Here is a 14,852-nt window from a genome sequence, read left to right on the forward strand (position 1 = left end):
AGTCTCCTGAGTAACTGGGATCACAGGCATACACCACCAGGCGTGTTCAATTTTTTCCTTTTTTGTAGAGACAGGGCCTCACCTATGGCTTAGGCTGGTCTTGAACTCCTAGGCTCAAGCAATCCTCCCACTTTGGCCTCCCAAAGTGCTTGGATTGTAGGCATGAGCCACTGCACCTAGCCACTTTTTCTTTCAAGAGTGGAACTGCTGACTATTATAGTGAATATGTTTAAATTTATTACAAGAACTTTCCAAATTGTTTTCCAAAATGTCTGTACCATTTTGCATGTCCCCTAGCAGTGTATGAGAGGTCTAGTTCCTCTCCATCTTTGCCAAAATCACTTGTTGAAAACAACAATTGAATTGCCTTTGTGCCTTTGTTGAAAATCAATTGACCATGTATGTGCAGGTCTATTTCTGAATTCCCAGTTCTGTTCCATTGATATAGGTGTCTGTTCTTTCACCAATGCCACACTGTCTTGATTACTGTAGCTTTCTAGTAAGTCTTCAGACCAGATAGTAGAGTCCTTCAACTTTGTTCTTCTTTATAAAAATTGCTTGGCTATTCCAGATTTTTTACCTTTCTATATAAATTTGGAATCAGTTCCTCTATGTCTTTAAAAGAAAATCCTACAAAGATCTTGATTTGTATTGCATTGAATCTACAGTCAGTTTGAGGAAGATTTACATAACAATATTGAATCTTCTTAGCTGTGAACATGGTATAGCTCTCAGTTTATTTGGGCCTATTTGATTTCTTTCCTCAGTACTATTTACTTTTCAGCATAGAGATCATTCACATATTTTGTTAGGTTTATATATGAGTATTTCAGTTGTGGTTGCTGTTATAAATGGCATCATCTTTTAAATTTCTATTTCAATTGTTTCGTGTTACTCCACAGAAGTACAATGGATTTTTGTCTGTTAATCATGTTTCCTGCAACCTATCTAAACTCAGTTATTATTTCTAGTAGCTTTTTTTGCAGATTCCTTAGGATTTTTAATGTAGATAATCAAGATGTCTGTGAATAGAAACCATTTTTGTTTACTTTTTTTAGAGACGGGGGTCTCTCTTTGTTGCCAGGCTGGAATGCAGTGGCGCAATCATAGCTCACTGCCACCTCTAACTCCTGGGCTCGAGGGATCCTCCCACCTCAGCCTCCCAAGTAGCTGGAATTACAGGCATGCACCACTGTGCCTGACTAATTTTTTTAAGTTTTTGTAGAGATGGGGTCTTGCCATCTTGCCCAGGTTGGTCTCAAACTCCTGGGCTGAATGATCCTCCTGCCTCGGCCTCCCAAACTGTTGAGATTACAGTTATTGAGCCTCTGTGCCTGGCCTTATTTTATTTCTTCTTTATAATCAGTAGGCCTTTTCTACCTTTTTCTTGCCTTATTGCACTGGCTAGGACCTCTAGTATAGGAGTGGTGAGAGTAGTCATCCTTGCCTTGTTCCCGATTTTAGAGGAAAAGTATTAAGTCTCTCACCATGAACTACGTTAGTAGATGTAGGTTTTTTGTAGATGCCCTTTATCAGGTTAAGGAAGTTTTCTAAGAGTTGTTTGCTTTTTTAAATCATGAACAGATGTTGAATTTTGTCAAGTGCCTTTCTGTATCTTGAGATAAGCACTGCTTTAGCTGAAACCTCAAAATTTAGATATTTGTTTTTATTTTCATTTCATTTCATAAATTTCCTTGTGATCTCCTCTTTGGCCCATTTAGAAATTGCTTAAGTTTCAAATATTTGCAAATTTTCCAGATAACTTTCTGTTATTCTAGTTTAATTCTGCAGTGACCAAAGAATGTACTTATTAAATTCTTTTAAATTTGGCCAGCTGTGGTGGCTCATACCTGTAATCCCAGCACTTTACAAGGCTGAGGCAGGAGGATTGCTTGAGCCCAGGAGCTCAAGACCAGGCTGGGCAACATAGCGAGACCCTGTCACAATAAAGAAAGATTTAAAATTTTTAAAATAAAAAATATATAAATTATTTACAATTTGTTAAGCTTTTTTTCCCCCAGAAAATAGTTCTTGGGGAATGTTCCATGTACACATGAAAAAAAATGCATATTCAATTCTTTTGAGATGAAATATTCCGTAGTGTCTATTAGGTCAAACTGATATTGTTGTTCAGGTCTTCTATATTCTTACTAATATTCTGTCTTCTCATTCCATCAATTACTGAGGGAGGAATGTTGTGGATCTGTATATTTCTCCCTTCAGTTCTATTACATTTTGCTTTGTGTATCTGGAAACACCATGATCAGATGCACACACATTTAGCGTTGTTATGTTTTCTTGGTAAATTGACACTTTCATTATTATATATTTCCCTTTTTATCCCTGGTAACATTTGTTGTTCTGAAGTCTATTTTGTTTGATATTAATATAGCCATTTCAGCTTTCTTTTTATCATTGTTTGCATGGTATATCTTTTTCATTCTTTTCATAAAGACATGTTTATCTATGTCTTTATATTTAAAGTAGGTTTCTGCCGGGCGCGGTGGCTCAAGCCTGTAATCCCAGCACTTTGGGAGGCCGAGACGGGCGGATCACGAGGTCAGGAGATCGAGACCATCCTGGCTAACACGGTGAAACCCCGTCTCTACTAAAAAATACAAAAAACTAGCCGGGCGAAGTGGCGGGCGCCTGTGGTCCCAGCTACTCGGGAGGCTGAGGCAGGAGAATGGCGTGAACCCGGGAGGCGGAGCTTGCAGTGAGCTGAGATCCGGCCACCGCACTCCAGCCTGGGCGACAGAGCCAGACTCAGTCTCAAAAAAAAAAAAAATAAATAAAAAAATAAATAAATAAAGTAGGTTTCTTTGTATTTAAAGTATGTTTGTGGACAGCATGTAATTGGATCTTGTTTTTTAATCCAATCTGGCGATCTCTATCTTTTAATTGTTATGTAGAGGTCATTTACGTTTAATGTAGTTATTGATATGGTTGTATTTAGGTCTACCACATTTATTATTTTGTTTCAACTTTTCTGTCTTCTTTTGGAATACTTGGATATTTTTCGTATGTCATTAAAATATTTTTTGCTATTGTAATTTATCTATATGTTCAGCTCTAGTTTAGTTGTTGCTCTAGGGACCACAATATACATATATAACCCTTCACAATCTACTTAGGGTTAACACTGTACCATTTCACCATTTCAAATGTAATATAGAAGTCTTAAAAACAAATAGGTTTGCCAGGCGCAGTGGCTCATGCCTATAATGCCAGCACTTTGGAGGCCAAGGCGGGCGGATCACCTGAGGTCAGGAGTTTGAGACCAGCCTGGCCAACATGGTGAAACCCCATCTCTACTAAAAATACAAAAATTAGCCGGTCATGGTGGCAGGCACCTGTAATCCGAGCTACTCAGGAGGCTGAGGCAGGAGAATCGCTTGAACCCGGGAGGCAGAGGTTGCAGTGAGCCGAGATCGCGCCATTGCACTCCAACCTGGGGAACAAGAGCTAGACTTCATCTCAAGAAAAACAAAAACAAAAAACAAATAGGTTTATCTCCCTCCACTGACCTTTGCATTATAGTTATTATATGTATTTCATCTATCAACATTGGTAAACCTATCAAACAATGTTATAACAATTTTTTTTCAACAGTAATAAGCCAGGCACAGTAGCTCATGCCTGTATTTGCAGCACTTTGAGAGGCTGAGACAAGAGAATCGCTTGAGCTCAGGAGTTCGAGACCAGCTGGGCAACATAGCAAGGCCCCATCTCTACAACAAAAATAAAGAAAATTGGTGGAGTGTGGTGGTGCATGCCAGTAGTTCCAGTTACACAAGAGGCTGAGGTGGAAGGATCACTTGAACCCAGGAGTTCGAGGTGGAAGTGAGCTATGATCACACCACTACACTCCAGCCTGTCCAGCCTGGGTGACCGAGCAAGACCCTGTCAAAAAACAAAACAAACAAACAAAAAGCACCAATAATAAATACTTTAAAGAACTTAAGAAGATTAGAGGATAAACGGTAAATATAGCCTTTTAAATTTATCCAGATAATTACCATTTCTGTTGTTCTTAATTTCTACAGATCTGGGTTTATCTCTGCCATTGTTTTAAACTAAATAACTTTGTTTAGCTTTTTTTTTTTTTTTTCAGTAAGTCTGCTGGTGACAGATTCTCTTGGTTTTCCTTCATCTGATAATCTATTTTGCATCCTTCTTGAAGGATGTTTTCACTGGATATAGATTTCTGGGTTGACAATTATTTTAGTGCTGTAAAGATGTTGTACTACTTTCTTCTGGCCTCCATGTCTTCTGTTGAGAAATCTGCGTTCAGATAGTCATTCTTTGTATGGAAGAAAACACAAGAATGTGTCCTTTTCTCTAGCTGCTTTCAAGATTTTTAAATTTGTCTTTGGTTTTCAGCAGTTTGGTTATATATGTTTATGTGTGATTTTCTTTGAGTTTAACGTATTTGAGATGTGCACAGTTTCACGAATCTATAAATTTATGTCTTTTACCAAATTTGGGGTGTTAGTGGCCATTATTTTCTCAACTATTTTTTCTCCACCAGTCTCTCTTCTCTTCTGGGAGTCCAGTGACATGGAATCTTAGGCCTTATGATACTGTTCCATAGGTCCCTGAGACTGTTAATTGTTTTCAACCTATTTTCTCTGTTTTTTCAGATAGAATAATTTCTATTGATCTATATTCAAGTTCACTGGCTCTTCCTTCTGTCACCCCCATTCTGCTATGAGCTTATCCAATCAATTTTTAATTTCAGATATTGTATTTTTCAGTTCTAAAATTTCCATTTGGTTCTTTTTTAATAATTTCTATATCTCTGCTGAGAACAACTATTGCAATCCATTTCAAGCTATAACAGCCACTTTAAAATCTTTTATAATTCCAACATCTAAGTCATCTTAGAGTTGGCATCTCTTGATTGTATCTTTCCTTGAGGATTGGTCACATTTTTATGGGTTGTCGCCCCACCACCCCATCTTTAGTTTTGCTTTCTCTGGTTTCAGTTATTTGCACTCAATAACAGTTGAAAATATTAAATGGAAAATTCCAGAAATAATTCATAAGTTTTAAATTGCAAACCATTCTGAATAGTGTGATTAAATATCACAGTGACCCATTCTCTCCTGCCTGGGATGTAAATCATCACTTTGTCTGGTGTATCTCAGTTGTGTATGCTATCTACCCATTAGTCACTTAGTAACCATCTTGGTTATCAGATCAACTGTTGCAATATCACAGTGTTTGTGTTCAAGTAACTCTTATTTTACTTAACATTGGCCCCAAAGTGCAAAGTAGTGATGCTGGCATTTGTTATAATTGTTCTGTTTTATTACTAGCTATTGTTGTTAATCTCTTATTGTAACTAATGTATAAATTAAGCTTTATAAGAGGTATGTATGTATAGAACAAAACATAATATGTAAAATGTTTGGTACTATCTGCAGTTTCAGGTGTCCAGTAGGGATCTTGGAGCTTATCCCCCGTAGATAAGGGGAGACTACCATATTCGTATGTTGAGTAATTTTGGATTGTGTCCTGGACATTGTGAATGTTATATTGTATAGACTCTGGGTCCTGCTATAATCCTCTATAGAACGTTGATTGTGTTGTTATTGCTGTTCCAGGAGGCAATGAACCAACTTAAGTTCAGATTCTAAGCTCTGTCTCACTTTCTGTGGGTGGTAGTTCTAATCTTAGTGAAAAACCACCAGAAAAGAGAAAAAATGGGAAAATCATCCTATGGAGATGACTTCTCTAAATTTTAAATCACCTGTATCATTTGCCTTCTTTTGTCTAACTTTCACAGAGTTGTTATTTAATTGTGTTTTGTATTTTTGTCCAGTGTTTTCAGGTGTATTCAGTAGGAGAGGTAGGCTATAATGGATTTACTCCATGTTGGCCAGAATTTGAACCTCCTGCTCAGTTTCTTTTGATTTGCTGGAGTTTAAAAAAGCTAGGAGAAATGAATCTCCAAAGCACAGGGAAGACAGTGATAGTGGCATTAAGAAAACAGCAAATATCTCTCTCTTGTTTGGAATCCTGTTCAGAGGTCAAGGCATTCCTTCTAAATTGTGGTAACCAAGCCGACATTACTACTTCTACTTTTTGGATGAGAACACTCAGGAAGAGCTTGCCATTTGCCTGTTTGATCTCAGATCAAATTCCTTGACCTTCTCTTGCTCTGTATTGTCAGGCCCTGACCATCGCAAACTACATTTTCAAATTTCTTGAAAATAAGCTTTTAATTAGATTCTGCCAGTGGGAGGCACTGGCTTGAATTTGGAGGGCAGGAGAAGAGAAGAAGCCAGAGCATGTCTACAGTTTCTGCTTTGGGCAGCATTCCCAGCAAGGGCAGTGTTTCCTCTGTGCTTCTGGCTTTCATAGATACTCTCTTCCTCCATGTTCCTGCTAGGCTGCTCTGGTTCCTCAGTTCCTCTCCTTGTCCCTCCACACTAGGGGTAGTAACGGTCTCCTATTGTGCCACATCTTTGGGTGGTCTCAAACCCCATTTGCACTTTCATCTCATCCAACATTTAATAAACATTTCCCCAATTAAATTGCTTTCTTTTTTTTTTTTAATTTTAAAAAATTTGAGATGAAGTCTCACTATGTTGTCCAGGCTGGTCCTGGGCTCAAGCAAGCCTCCCAAAGAGTGAATCACTGCACCTAGCTTTTTTTTTTTTTTTTTTTTTTAAGTGACAATTTCTCGCTCTGCCACCCAGGCTAGAGTGCAGTGGTATGATCATAGTTCACTGCAGCCTTGAACTTCTGGGTTCAAGGGATCCTCCTGCCTTGGCCTCCCAAGTAGTTGGGACTACAGGCATGCACTACTACTCTTGGCTTGTCTTTTTTTTTTTTTTTTTTTTTTTTTTTTTTTTGAGAGATGGGGGGGTCTCCCTATGTTGTCCTAGCTGGTTTTGAACTCCTGGCCTCAAGAGATTCTCCTGCCTTAGCCTCCCAAAGTGCTGGGATTACAGGCATGAGTGACTGCATCTGGCCCAATTAAATTCTTGCTACAGGGATAGACTGCTTATCTGGACTCAGACTGACACAGTCCATATGGGAGGGCAGCTGAACAAAAGCTGTAGCTCAAGTCTCCTGATTCAAGTGTCAATGTCTTCCCACTGCCCTACTCTTGACAGGAAGGGAACATCAGAGGAAACAGGCTCCCTTCTGGCCAACTAGGAGGGCAATGCTCTGATCTACATTGCACAGTATTTTACAGGAATGTTAAAAAATATGTTGTTCACCAGGAGTTCTAGACCAGCCTGGCCAACATGGCAAAATCCTGTCTCTACAAAAAATACAAAAATTAGATGGACGTGTTGGCACACACTTGTAATCCCAGTTACTAGGGAGGCTGAGACATGAGAATCTCTTAAACCCAAGAGGCAGAAATATATGTGTGTGTGTGTGTGTGTGTGTGTATGAAATATATAAATATATTTCATATATTTTCTAGGAAAGTCATCTTATATGCATGGGCGTCTTCCTTTCGTGTTAATACAGTACATTATCTATTGGAACATCAACCCTTCCTCACTGATATCCTTACTCCTCCCATATGTTCTGTTAGACCAGGTGGCAGATAAGTCTTAGAAAACTGAAGTGACTTCAGGAAGACCCAGCAGAGCAGGAGATAAGTGAACAAGAACCAGGGCTGTGGCTGGGGCGAGGACTCCCACTGATGTGGTCAGTGTGGTGCCAAAGATAGAAGATAGGATGGCTTCACCCCCAGAGCAAACCATGGGTCATGAAATCCTGTGGTATCTGAGAGGGATGAGAGGTTTGCCAGCTTCCCAAGGCCATAAGGCTGAAAAGTGACAGAAAGATGGACAGAGAAAAGTTCTTGGCAGTCTCCACAAGTTGGTACAAGGACCAAGCTGGAGCTAGGGCCACAGACAAGGGAAGAGAGCTCCTCACCCAGTCATGAGAGCCATCTGCCAGTCCAGGACAGCAGGGCAGCATTTCTTGGTCTTTGACCTGCCATGGGCTTATGAGACAAAAATGAAAGCGCAGCCAGCATCCTCTGCCACAAAAGACCTTTAATGGCTTCCTATTTATTATTCTTTTGTTCATTTGTTAGAGTTGAATAAACTATAATAATTTGTCTGACATAAGAATGCCACAGGTATAACAGATAAACCTGGCAGGTGGTCCAGGAATGAGTGTGTCACAAAATAATCACTCGACACAAGGGCCACAGAGCTGCAGATTCTTCCCAGCCATCCCTCACTCCTGCCCCAGGACATAATCCATGCAGGCCCCCATTCCATAGGAAGAGGCAGGTCCCACAGCGTCTGTGGCTAGACCTTAACACGGAGCAGAGATGCCCGGGAAGACGGCACTTCCTATGCTTGTTCCCAAGTGCTCTCCTCATCTGCCATGCAGGTCAGGACCACACCCCGAGTTTGTGAGGCACCCACTTCTTATACCCACCACCTCATATGACCACCTATCATACCCAACTCTCCTATGACCCTTGCAATTGTCCCAGTGAGGTGGGAAGAGCCTGGCACTAGCCTCATTTTACACACAGGGAAACTAAGGACACACTCGGACCTAATGTAATACACCCATGTCACGCGCTTGCTGTGCCCTGAGCTTCACATTTTCACCTAGAATTCCTTGTGGGGTGGGGGTGGGGGGCAGGGCAGGCAGGACTTTGTACCACGGGCTGATCCATGTCTCACTAAAGTGTACAGGATTCCTGGGGGAATCCTGCCCTCAAAGGAGGGATTTTGTCATAAAATCCTCCCTGAGTCTTTTATGTGAGCCAAGATTTCCATCCATCTGGCTCTGTGTAAAGATGAATTTAACCCTAGGCTCTCTCTCCATCACACTGCTTCTCCTGCTGTCCCTTGGGCCTGGGCCAGGAAAGTGGGGTGCCAGACAGGGGTGCAGACACAAGTCCTAGGTGGGGGATTGAGCCTCTTTCCTTGCTGCAGAGCTCCCCATGCCTCATGGGCCAATATCAGGGTCAAGACCCATCCCCACTGAGCACCAGGTCCCTGTTCAAATCAAATCTTGGCCAGAGCTTCAGGGTGGGTTGGCTAGAAAAAACATCAACTATGTACGTGTGTGTGTGTGTGTCAGGTTCCAACACAAAGACACTTTGTACTGGAATGCTGGAGCCATTCCAACATGAGCAGCAAAAATAGAACCTGTGCTGGCTGGTCTAAGATCAAACCTGGAGATGGTGGTTTGAAGTTTTTCTTCAAAGAAAGCTTGAAAATGAAATCTCAGTAGGCAAGACAAATAAAAGCAGAGTTGCTCTGGTGGAGGTGGAAATGGGAGGAGGGCTGGAAACCTATCCTTTACCTCCACTCCCATCTTCCCACCTTAGCATCCCCTGACAAAGCTCTGTGGAATACCAGGGGTTCCGCAGCACCTGGTTTGAAAACCACTGTATCAGTGTCTACAAACCATGGGCCCCACAGACCTGTGCTTTGACTTCCCTTTTGGGGTGACGAGTTGGGAGTGTGATGCGGGGAGGATGTTTCCCCTTCAACAGGGCCTCTCTTTGAAGCCGCTGTGCAGTGACCCTGTGGGGAAGTGGTAGAGGCGGGGATCCTGCAACTTTAGTCCAGAAGGGATGGCAGAAGTGATGGAGCTGCCTGGGCCAGGAAGACACACCAGGCCCAATGCAGGCCGTAAGGCCATATAGATGAGGGTTCAGGAGTCTGTTTTGGTCCTTTTGAGTTTAAAAAATATACGTATCAGAACAGGCATAGGCCTATGTCCATGAGACCCTTTAAGAGTGTAAGACTGGAGGCCGGGCGCGGTGGCTCAAGCCTGTAATCCCAGCACTTTGGGAGGCCGAGGCGGGCGGATCACGAGGTCAGGAGATCGAGACCATCCTGGCTAACATGGTGAAACCCCGTCTCTACTAAAAATACAAAAAACTAGCCGGGCGTGGTGGCGGGCGCCTGTAGTCCCAGCTACTCGGAGGCTGAGGCAGGAGAATGGCCTGAACCTGGGAGGCGGAGCTTGCAGTGAGCCGAGATCGTGCCACTGCACTCCAGCCTGGGTGACACAGCGCGAGACTCCGTCTCAAAAAAAAAAAAAAAAAAAAAAAAAAAAAAAAAGAGTGTAAGACTGGGACCTAAACCCTTCCTCCTGGATGGATGTAGAACCACCAGTCCCCAGTGACTGGCAGGAGAGAAGCTGCCGCTCTGGACTGCTGACGCCACTGGGGGAATGCATCCGCTGTGGCTCAGCTCTCAGGGCAAAAGGCTTAGGTTTTCCCTGGGCCTGAAACCCTCCCAATATCACAGAAGCTGTGGTAGCTCCAGCTGATCCTGCAAGAGGCCTTACACTTTCAAGGGAAGGAACAGGCAATTTCTATTTCTCCTTGCCCTTAGATTTTCTGCAGATGGGTGATTTCAGCTCCCTGAGCCTGGGGGCTGGTGGCTCTCTTTAACCTGGGGTCAGAGCTAAGGCCCCTTGGCCTCTGTGGGGTTCTGACAGATGGGAGATGTGACTCCAGACCTATGAGGGTCCGAGATGTCCGCCTCCACCACTCACTGACAATATCCATGTCTTCCCTCTGTGTCCTGGTTGATGGGACCACTATTTTTGGGCATGATATTCCTGAATCGTGTCTAAATTTCCTGCTCAGCTAGGTCATCAAAGCCAAATTAGCTGTGTCTCATTCTGGTTGACATCTACCTAAGTGAGAAGCAGGGCAAGTGATGAAGACTGGTGGGGAGGGCTTCTCCCGCAGCAAACTTCCTGTGTGACCTTGGGCCATCCCTGCAGTGGCAGGGCCACACCCATGCAGCCATTTTCAACTTAGAGCCCTGCCCGCTGACTTTCGTCTCATCTGGGCCTCATAACAATTCCTGCGTCAGGAAGGGAAGGGATTATAATCCCATTTTACAGTTAGGGAAACTGAGTCCCAGAGGTTGAGTAGCTTGCCCAAGTCCCCCAGGTGATTGGTGACAGCCAGGACTGAGAGGTGGCATTGGGGACTTCCAGGACAGAATTCCTTTTACTGCACCACGTAGGAACCAGCTTGTCAGGAACTCTCCCACAAAACCAGCAGCCAGGTGAACCCACTCTAGCAGGGCTGAGCTTTGACGCTGAGGTGCAGCCAAATAACTCAGTCCTTATTTTCGTGGGGACTGAACTCTTCCCCTGGGTGGAATGCTGAGGAGGGCCAGCTGACCCTCTGCTCAGTGGGTTTTCACCAGGCCATGCTCTTCCTTCCTGTCAAGACTGGTGTCCACACGCCACCCACAGGGTGCACTACAACGTCCCGGTGACGGATGGCTTGGCCAGCGCAGGCCCCAAATGCTTGGTACAGTAACCGCCAGTACTGTGGGCTGGTGCCTGCAGCCTAGTGAGGCTCCGCCACCTCTAGTTGCACTTCAAGGTCTCACCTGGACAGACTGACTCCAAAAGGGAAAGGGGCCCTGCAGAGAAGCACTCACTTGGCCATGTTTGGGGGCTGGGAGGTGGTGCCTGGAGTTGACCAGAAGCTTGGAAACATGACCTGGTGCTTCCTCTCCAGGAAGAAGCTGAAGGAAACACTTTGGTCTGTGTGTCCCTCGAGGCTGCAGCACATGGCTGTGCAGCAGGGCACCTGGCCAAGGGGAAAGGGGTGCCAAAATCCAACCTGTGTGTCACTCACAAAGCTACGCATTCTAGTGTGGGTCTGAATCACCTGGAAAGGGCACCGTCTTCTAACTCACATCAAGGTACAATAGGGACCAGCAGCCACCAGGAGCCCTGAAGGCAATTGCCCTCTATTACCTCCCCCTACAACGTTCCCCTGACTATGAGCTTCCTGAGGATGGGGGCTGGGACTGACCCATCTCTGTGTCTCCCGTACTTGGCATAGAGCTGAGTCATCAGCAAAGGATGGTAGGCTGAATTCAACTACGTTTGGCCATTGCCTTGTACAGTCCTGGCTCAAGGAGAAAAACAAAAAAAAAGATAATACTCTGATCCTTCCCTGCAGCTGGAGAAATTTGCTAAACAACACTGGGCTAAACCCAAAAGGGTGAGTGTGATGTTCAGGCGGAGGCTCGGGAAACCAGCCTGACAAACCTTTTCCATGCATGCGTTAGGGATAGGGGAAGAGGTTTTCAGGAAAGAGGTCATTCCGAACACTAAAGGGTCTTGTGTCAGCCCCAAATGTTTCAGAAGACACTGGTGGGGGGGGGGGGGGGTATGTTTGCCATGCACTGCTCCAGCATTTCATCAGCTCTGTGCCTGCCCAGATGAGGTGCAGCCTGCCCAGCAAGCTCTAGGAGGGGCTGGATGCCTGGGAGACCGGGGAGTACGACTGCCCCTAGCTAACTTGGTTCTGGTCTGGGGAGGGGTCCCTTAGGTTGAGTGGTCATGAGCCTCAGAAGTCGCACTGCCAGGCTTGTGAAACAGGTGATTTCACCGTGGGAAATAAGTCGCACTGCCTGCCCAGGAGGTGCTGGACTGGAAAGGACTGAGATGCCACTTGCATAAGATTTTTTTGTCTCCCTTTTCAGACAAGTATGGGACAGAGATGGAAGGGAGCAGAAACTGAGGAGAGAGCCCTTGTCCTGCTAATCAATATATTTGTTTGGGTAAACCTCAGGGTGTCTGCATCCACAGGGGGCAGTGAGGTACTGCAGGCCCTATCACAAGCCCCTCAGCCAAGCCTCAGCAAAGACATGCTCTGCTCCTCCTTGGGCAACTCAGGCTAGCTATGGCCACAGCCTGACATCAATCCCTTCCCAGTCCTGGGCAGGGGGTGGAGTTGAGGGGAGTTGGTGCTCCATAGGGCCCTGCCACCTCTGAGGTCCAATAAATCCACTCTGGAGACAGAGAGACCAGGCAGCAGCTCTGGATCCACCCACCAGACCAGGAGTGCAAATATTCCCAAATTCTTGGTGGCCAGAGCTAGGAAGGCCCATTGTGATCATCTGGTCAAACTCCTTGCTTTCCCAAGTGAGAAACTGAGGCGCAGAGTGGGGAAGGAACTTGCCCAAAGTCACACAGTAAGTTATTCTCAAAGGCCAGGCAAAGAGGATAACTCCTAACACTTTCTACCTCATCTCCCATCTGGCTTCTTGCCCCAGGAATTGCCCTAGGTCTCAATCACGCCAACACCAGCCAATGCGTACTGGGTACCCATGACACTGGGAGCTACTGGAGGTCATCAACTCCCCAAGAAAAGAAAGGGCTTATTTGCTACCCAGCAGCCTCCTTCCCTTTGGGTGAGGATATCTCCATGGATGCTGCCACCTTCTGGGATAGGACCCCCTTTGCAGCATGGTGGCCTCAGGCACACTCTCCCAGTCTGCAGGTTCAGTCCAGCCCTGGAGAATGGCAGGGGGAAGCAGGAGGATACTAGTGGCCTCAGCCCCTGCTAGACCCCCATCCTCACTTCCTACATGACCATGTGAAGTCCACAAGGAAGGGACATAAGGCAGACTCTCCTCTCCCCACCCCCTGCCTCCATCTCCCAGCGGCCCACTTCAGGAACCCTCATCAAGAGCTTCAGCTAACTCTGCTGCGGGCTGGTGCTTGCTGAAGACCCCCTCCCTCCCCCCCTCTGCTTTTCTCTCTGCATATCTCTAGACAGGCCTATGCACTTGAAATACAAGATAGCTAAGATGTCACATCCTGACAGTACTGAAATATACTTTGTTGAGTCCACACAGCTTGCCTCAGTCTAGGTAACTGCTGGTAAGAAAGTCACTCCAGTTACTTTTCTCTACTCCTGTGGTCTACAAACTTTCACCAACGTCACTATCAGACACAGAGGGACATCGGGTGGGGAGGAGGGTGAAGGCAGAAGGTCTTTGGTGGGTCAGAACTCCAAAAAGGCATTGAGAATCTGTCCACAGGTCTGCCCCTCCCAGCCAGAAGGAGGTGGCCTTCAATGCGGTCATCTTTTAGCTGCCAGAACTTTGTTAACCACCTGGAACCGTGGACATCTTCTCTCGTGTCTTGAGCCCTCATCCCCACCCCTCCAAGCCCTCATGCCCACCACACCGTGTCCTGCATGCCCCATCCTCCCCTGTCTGCTCCCCATCTCAAGTCCAATTCCAAGGCCAGAACCCTGGCAGCTTTTCTGGGAGACAGAATGAAAAGGAGGGGAGTGGAGAGGCAATGGCAGAGATGGGGTGGAGCCGGTGTGCTGTGGTCCTGTTGGCATGGTGATGTGGGGCCAATCCTGAGGTCAGAGGTTCATCACCGTGATCTGGAAGGCCACAGGCCCCCCTGGTAGAAACTGGAAGAACAAAGGGGAAAATAAACCAGAACGGGAAGAAGACGAATAAGCATCCGAGCGCACGAGAGTGGAGCCGGAGCCACGTGGAGGCAGGGCCGGCCCATCTATCTGTTGTTGAGCTGTGGAGAGCCGGTACCGTCCTCCTCTTCCTCCTTGTCATCCTTCATGCCTTTCAGTCTCTGGCGGGCAAAGTCCTCAAATACAATGTCGTCATCACTAGTGGGAGAGACAAGGAAAATGTGGCGTGTTTGCAGGGGCAGGGAAAGTAGGCTTATCCAGAGGCCCGGCCAGAGGTGACTCAGAGTGTGGCTCTGGGGCCGGAAAGAGAACCACCCTTTCTGAGGTCTCTGGCCTCGGCGGCTGACCATAAGCAGAAAGGCCTGTCTGGCAGGCACATGTGGATGCCACCTGTGGCAGTAAGGACAGTCACATCAGGACTCAGGCCAGTCATGAAAGGGGCAGAGAGGGGCATGAATTTGACTCTTGTGCCTAAGGGCTAGAAAAGTAACCCGGTTCTTTAGGAGGTGGGGGGAGCAGTGTGGCTCTGTAGCCCAAGGAAGGACTTAAGAGGCCAGGCCACCAGTAGTTGTTTCACAGCATGTTCTGAATCCCCCAAGAATAAGACTGGTAAACCCCACCCCACCAC

The 14,852-nt window shown here is 45.7% G+C and overlaps 1 protein-coding gene and 1 pseudogene across 4 annotated transcripts in view; both read right to left on the minus strand.

Moving 5' to 3' along the window:
* Positions 1-10,077: 10,077 nt before the first annotated feature.
* Positions 10,078-12,266, minus strand: LOC112606511 (annotated as a pseudogene). The gene has a single exon (XR_003115644.1). The product of XR_003115644.1 is annotated as an uncharacterized LOC112606511 (transcript).
* A 173-nt stretch (positions 12,267-12,439) lies between these two features.
* Positions 12,440-14,852, minus strand: part of ARRB1 (arrestin beta 1) — a 93,151-nt gene continuing 90,738 nt past the window's right edge. For all 3 annotated transcript variants that reach the window (XM_025357071.1, XM_025357073.1, XM_025357072.1), the window contains exon 16: positions 12,440-14,422. In XM_025357071.1, the coding sequence (XP_025212856.1) occupies positions 14,311-14,422 (112 nt within the window). In that variant the 3' untranslated portion in view covers positions 12,440-14,310. The remainder of the gene's footprint in view (positions 14,423-14,852) is intronic.

The sequence above is a fragment of the Theropithecus gelada genome, chromosome 14 (assembly GCF_003255815.1).
Source record: "Theropithecus gelada isolate Dixy chromosome 14, Tgel_1.0, whole genome shotgun sequence".
Lineage (NCBI taxonomy): Eukaryota > Metazoa > Chordata > Mammalia > Primates > Cercopithecidae > Theropithecus > Theropithecus gelada.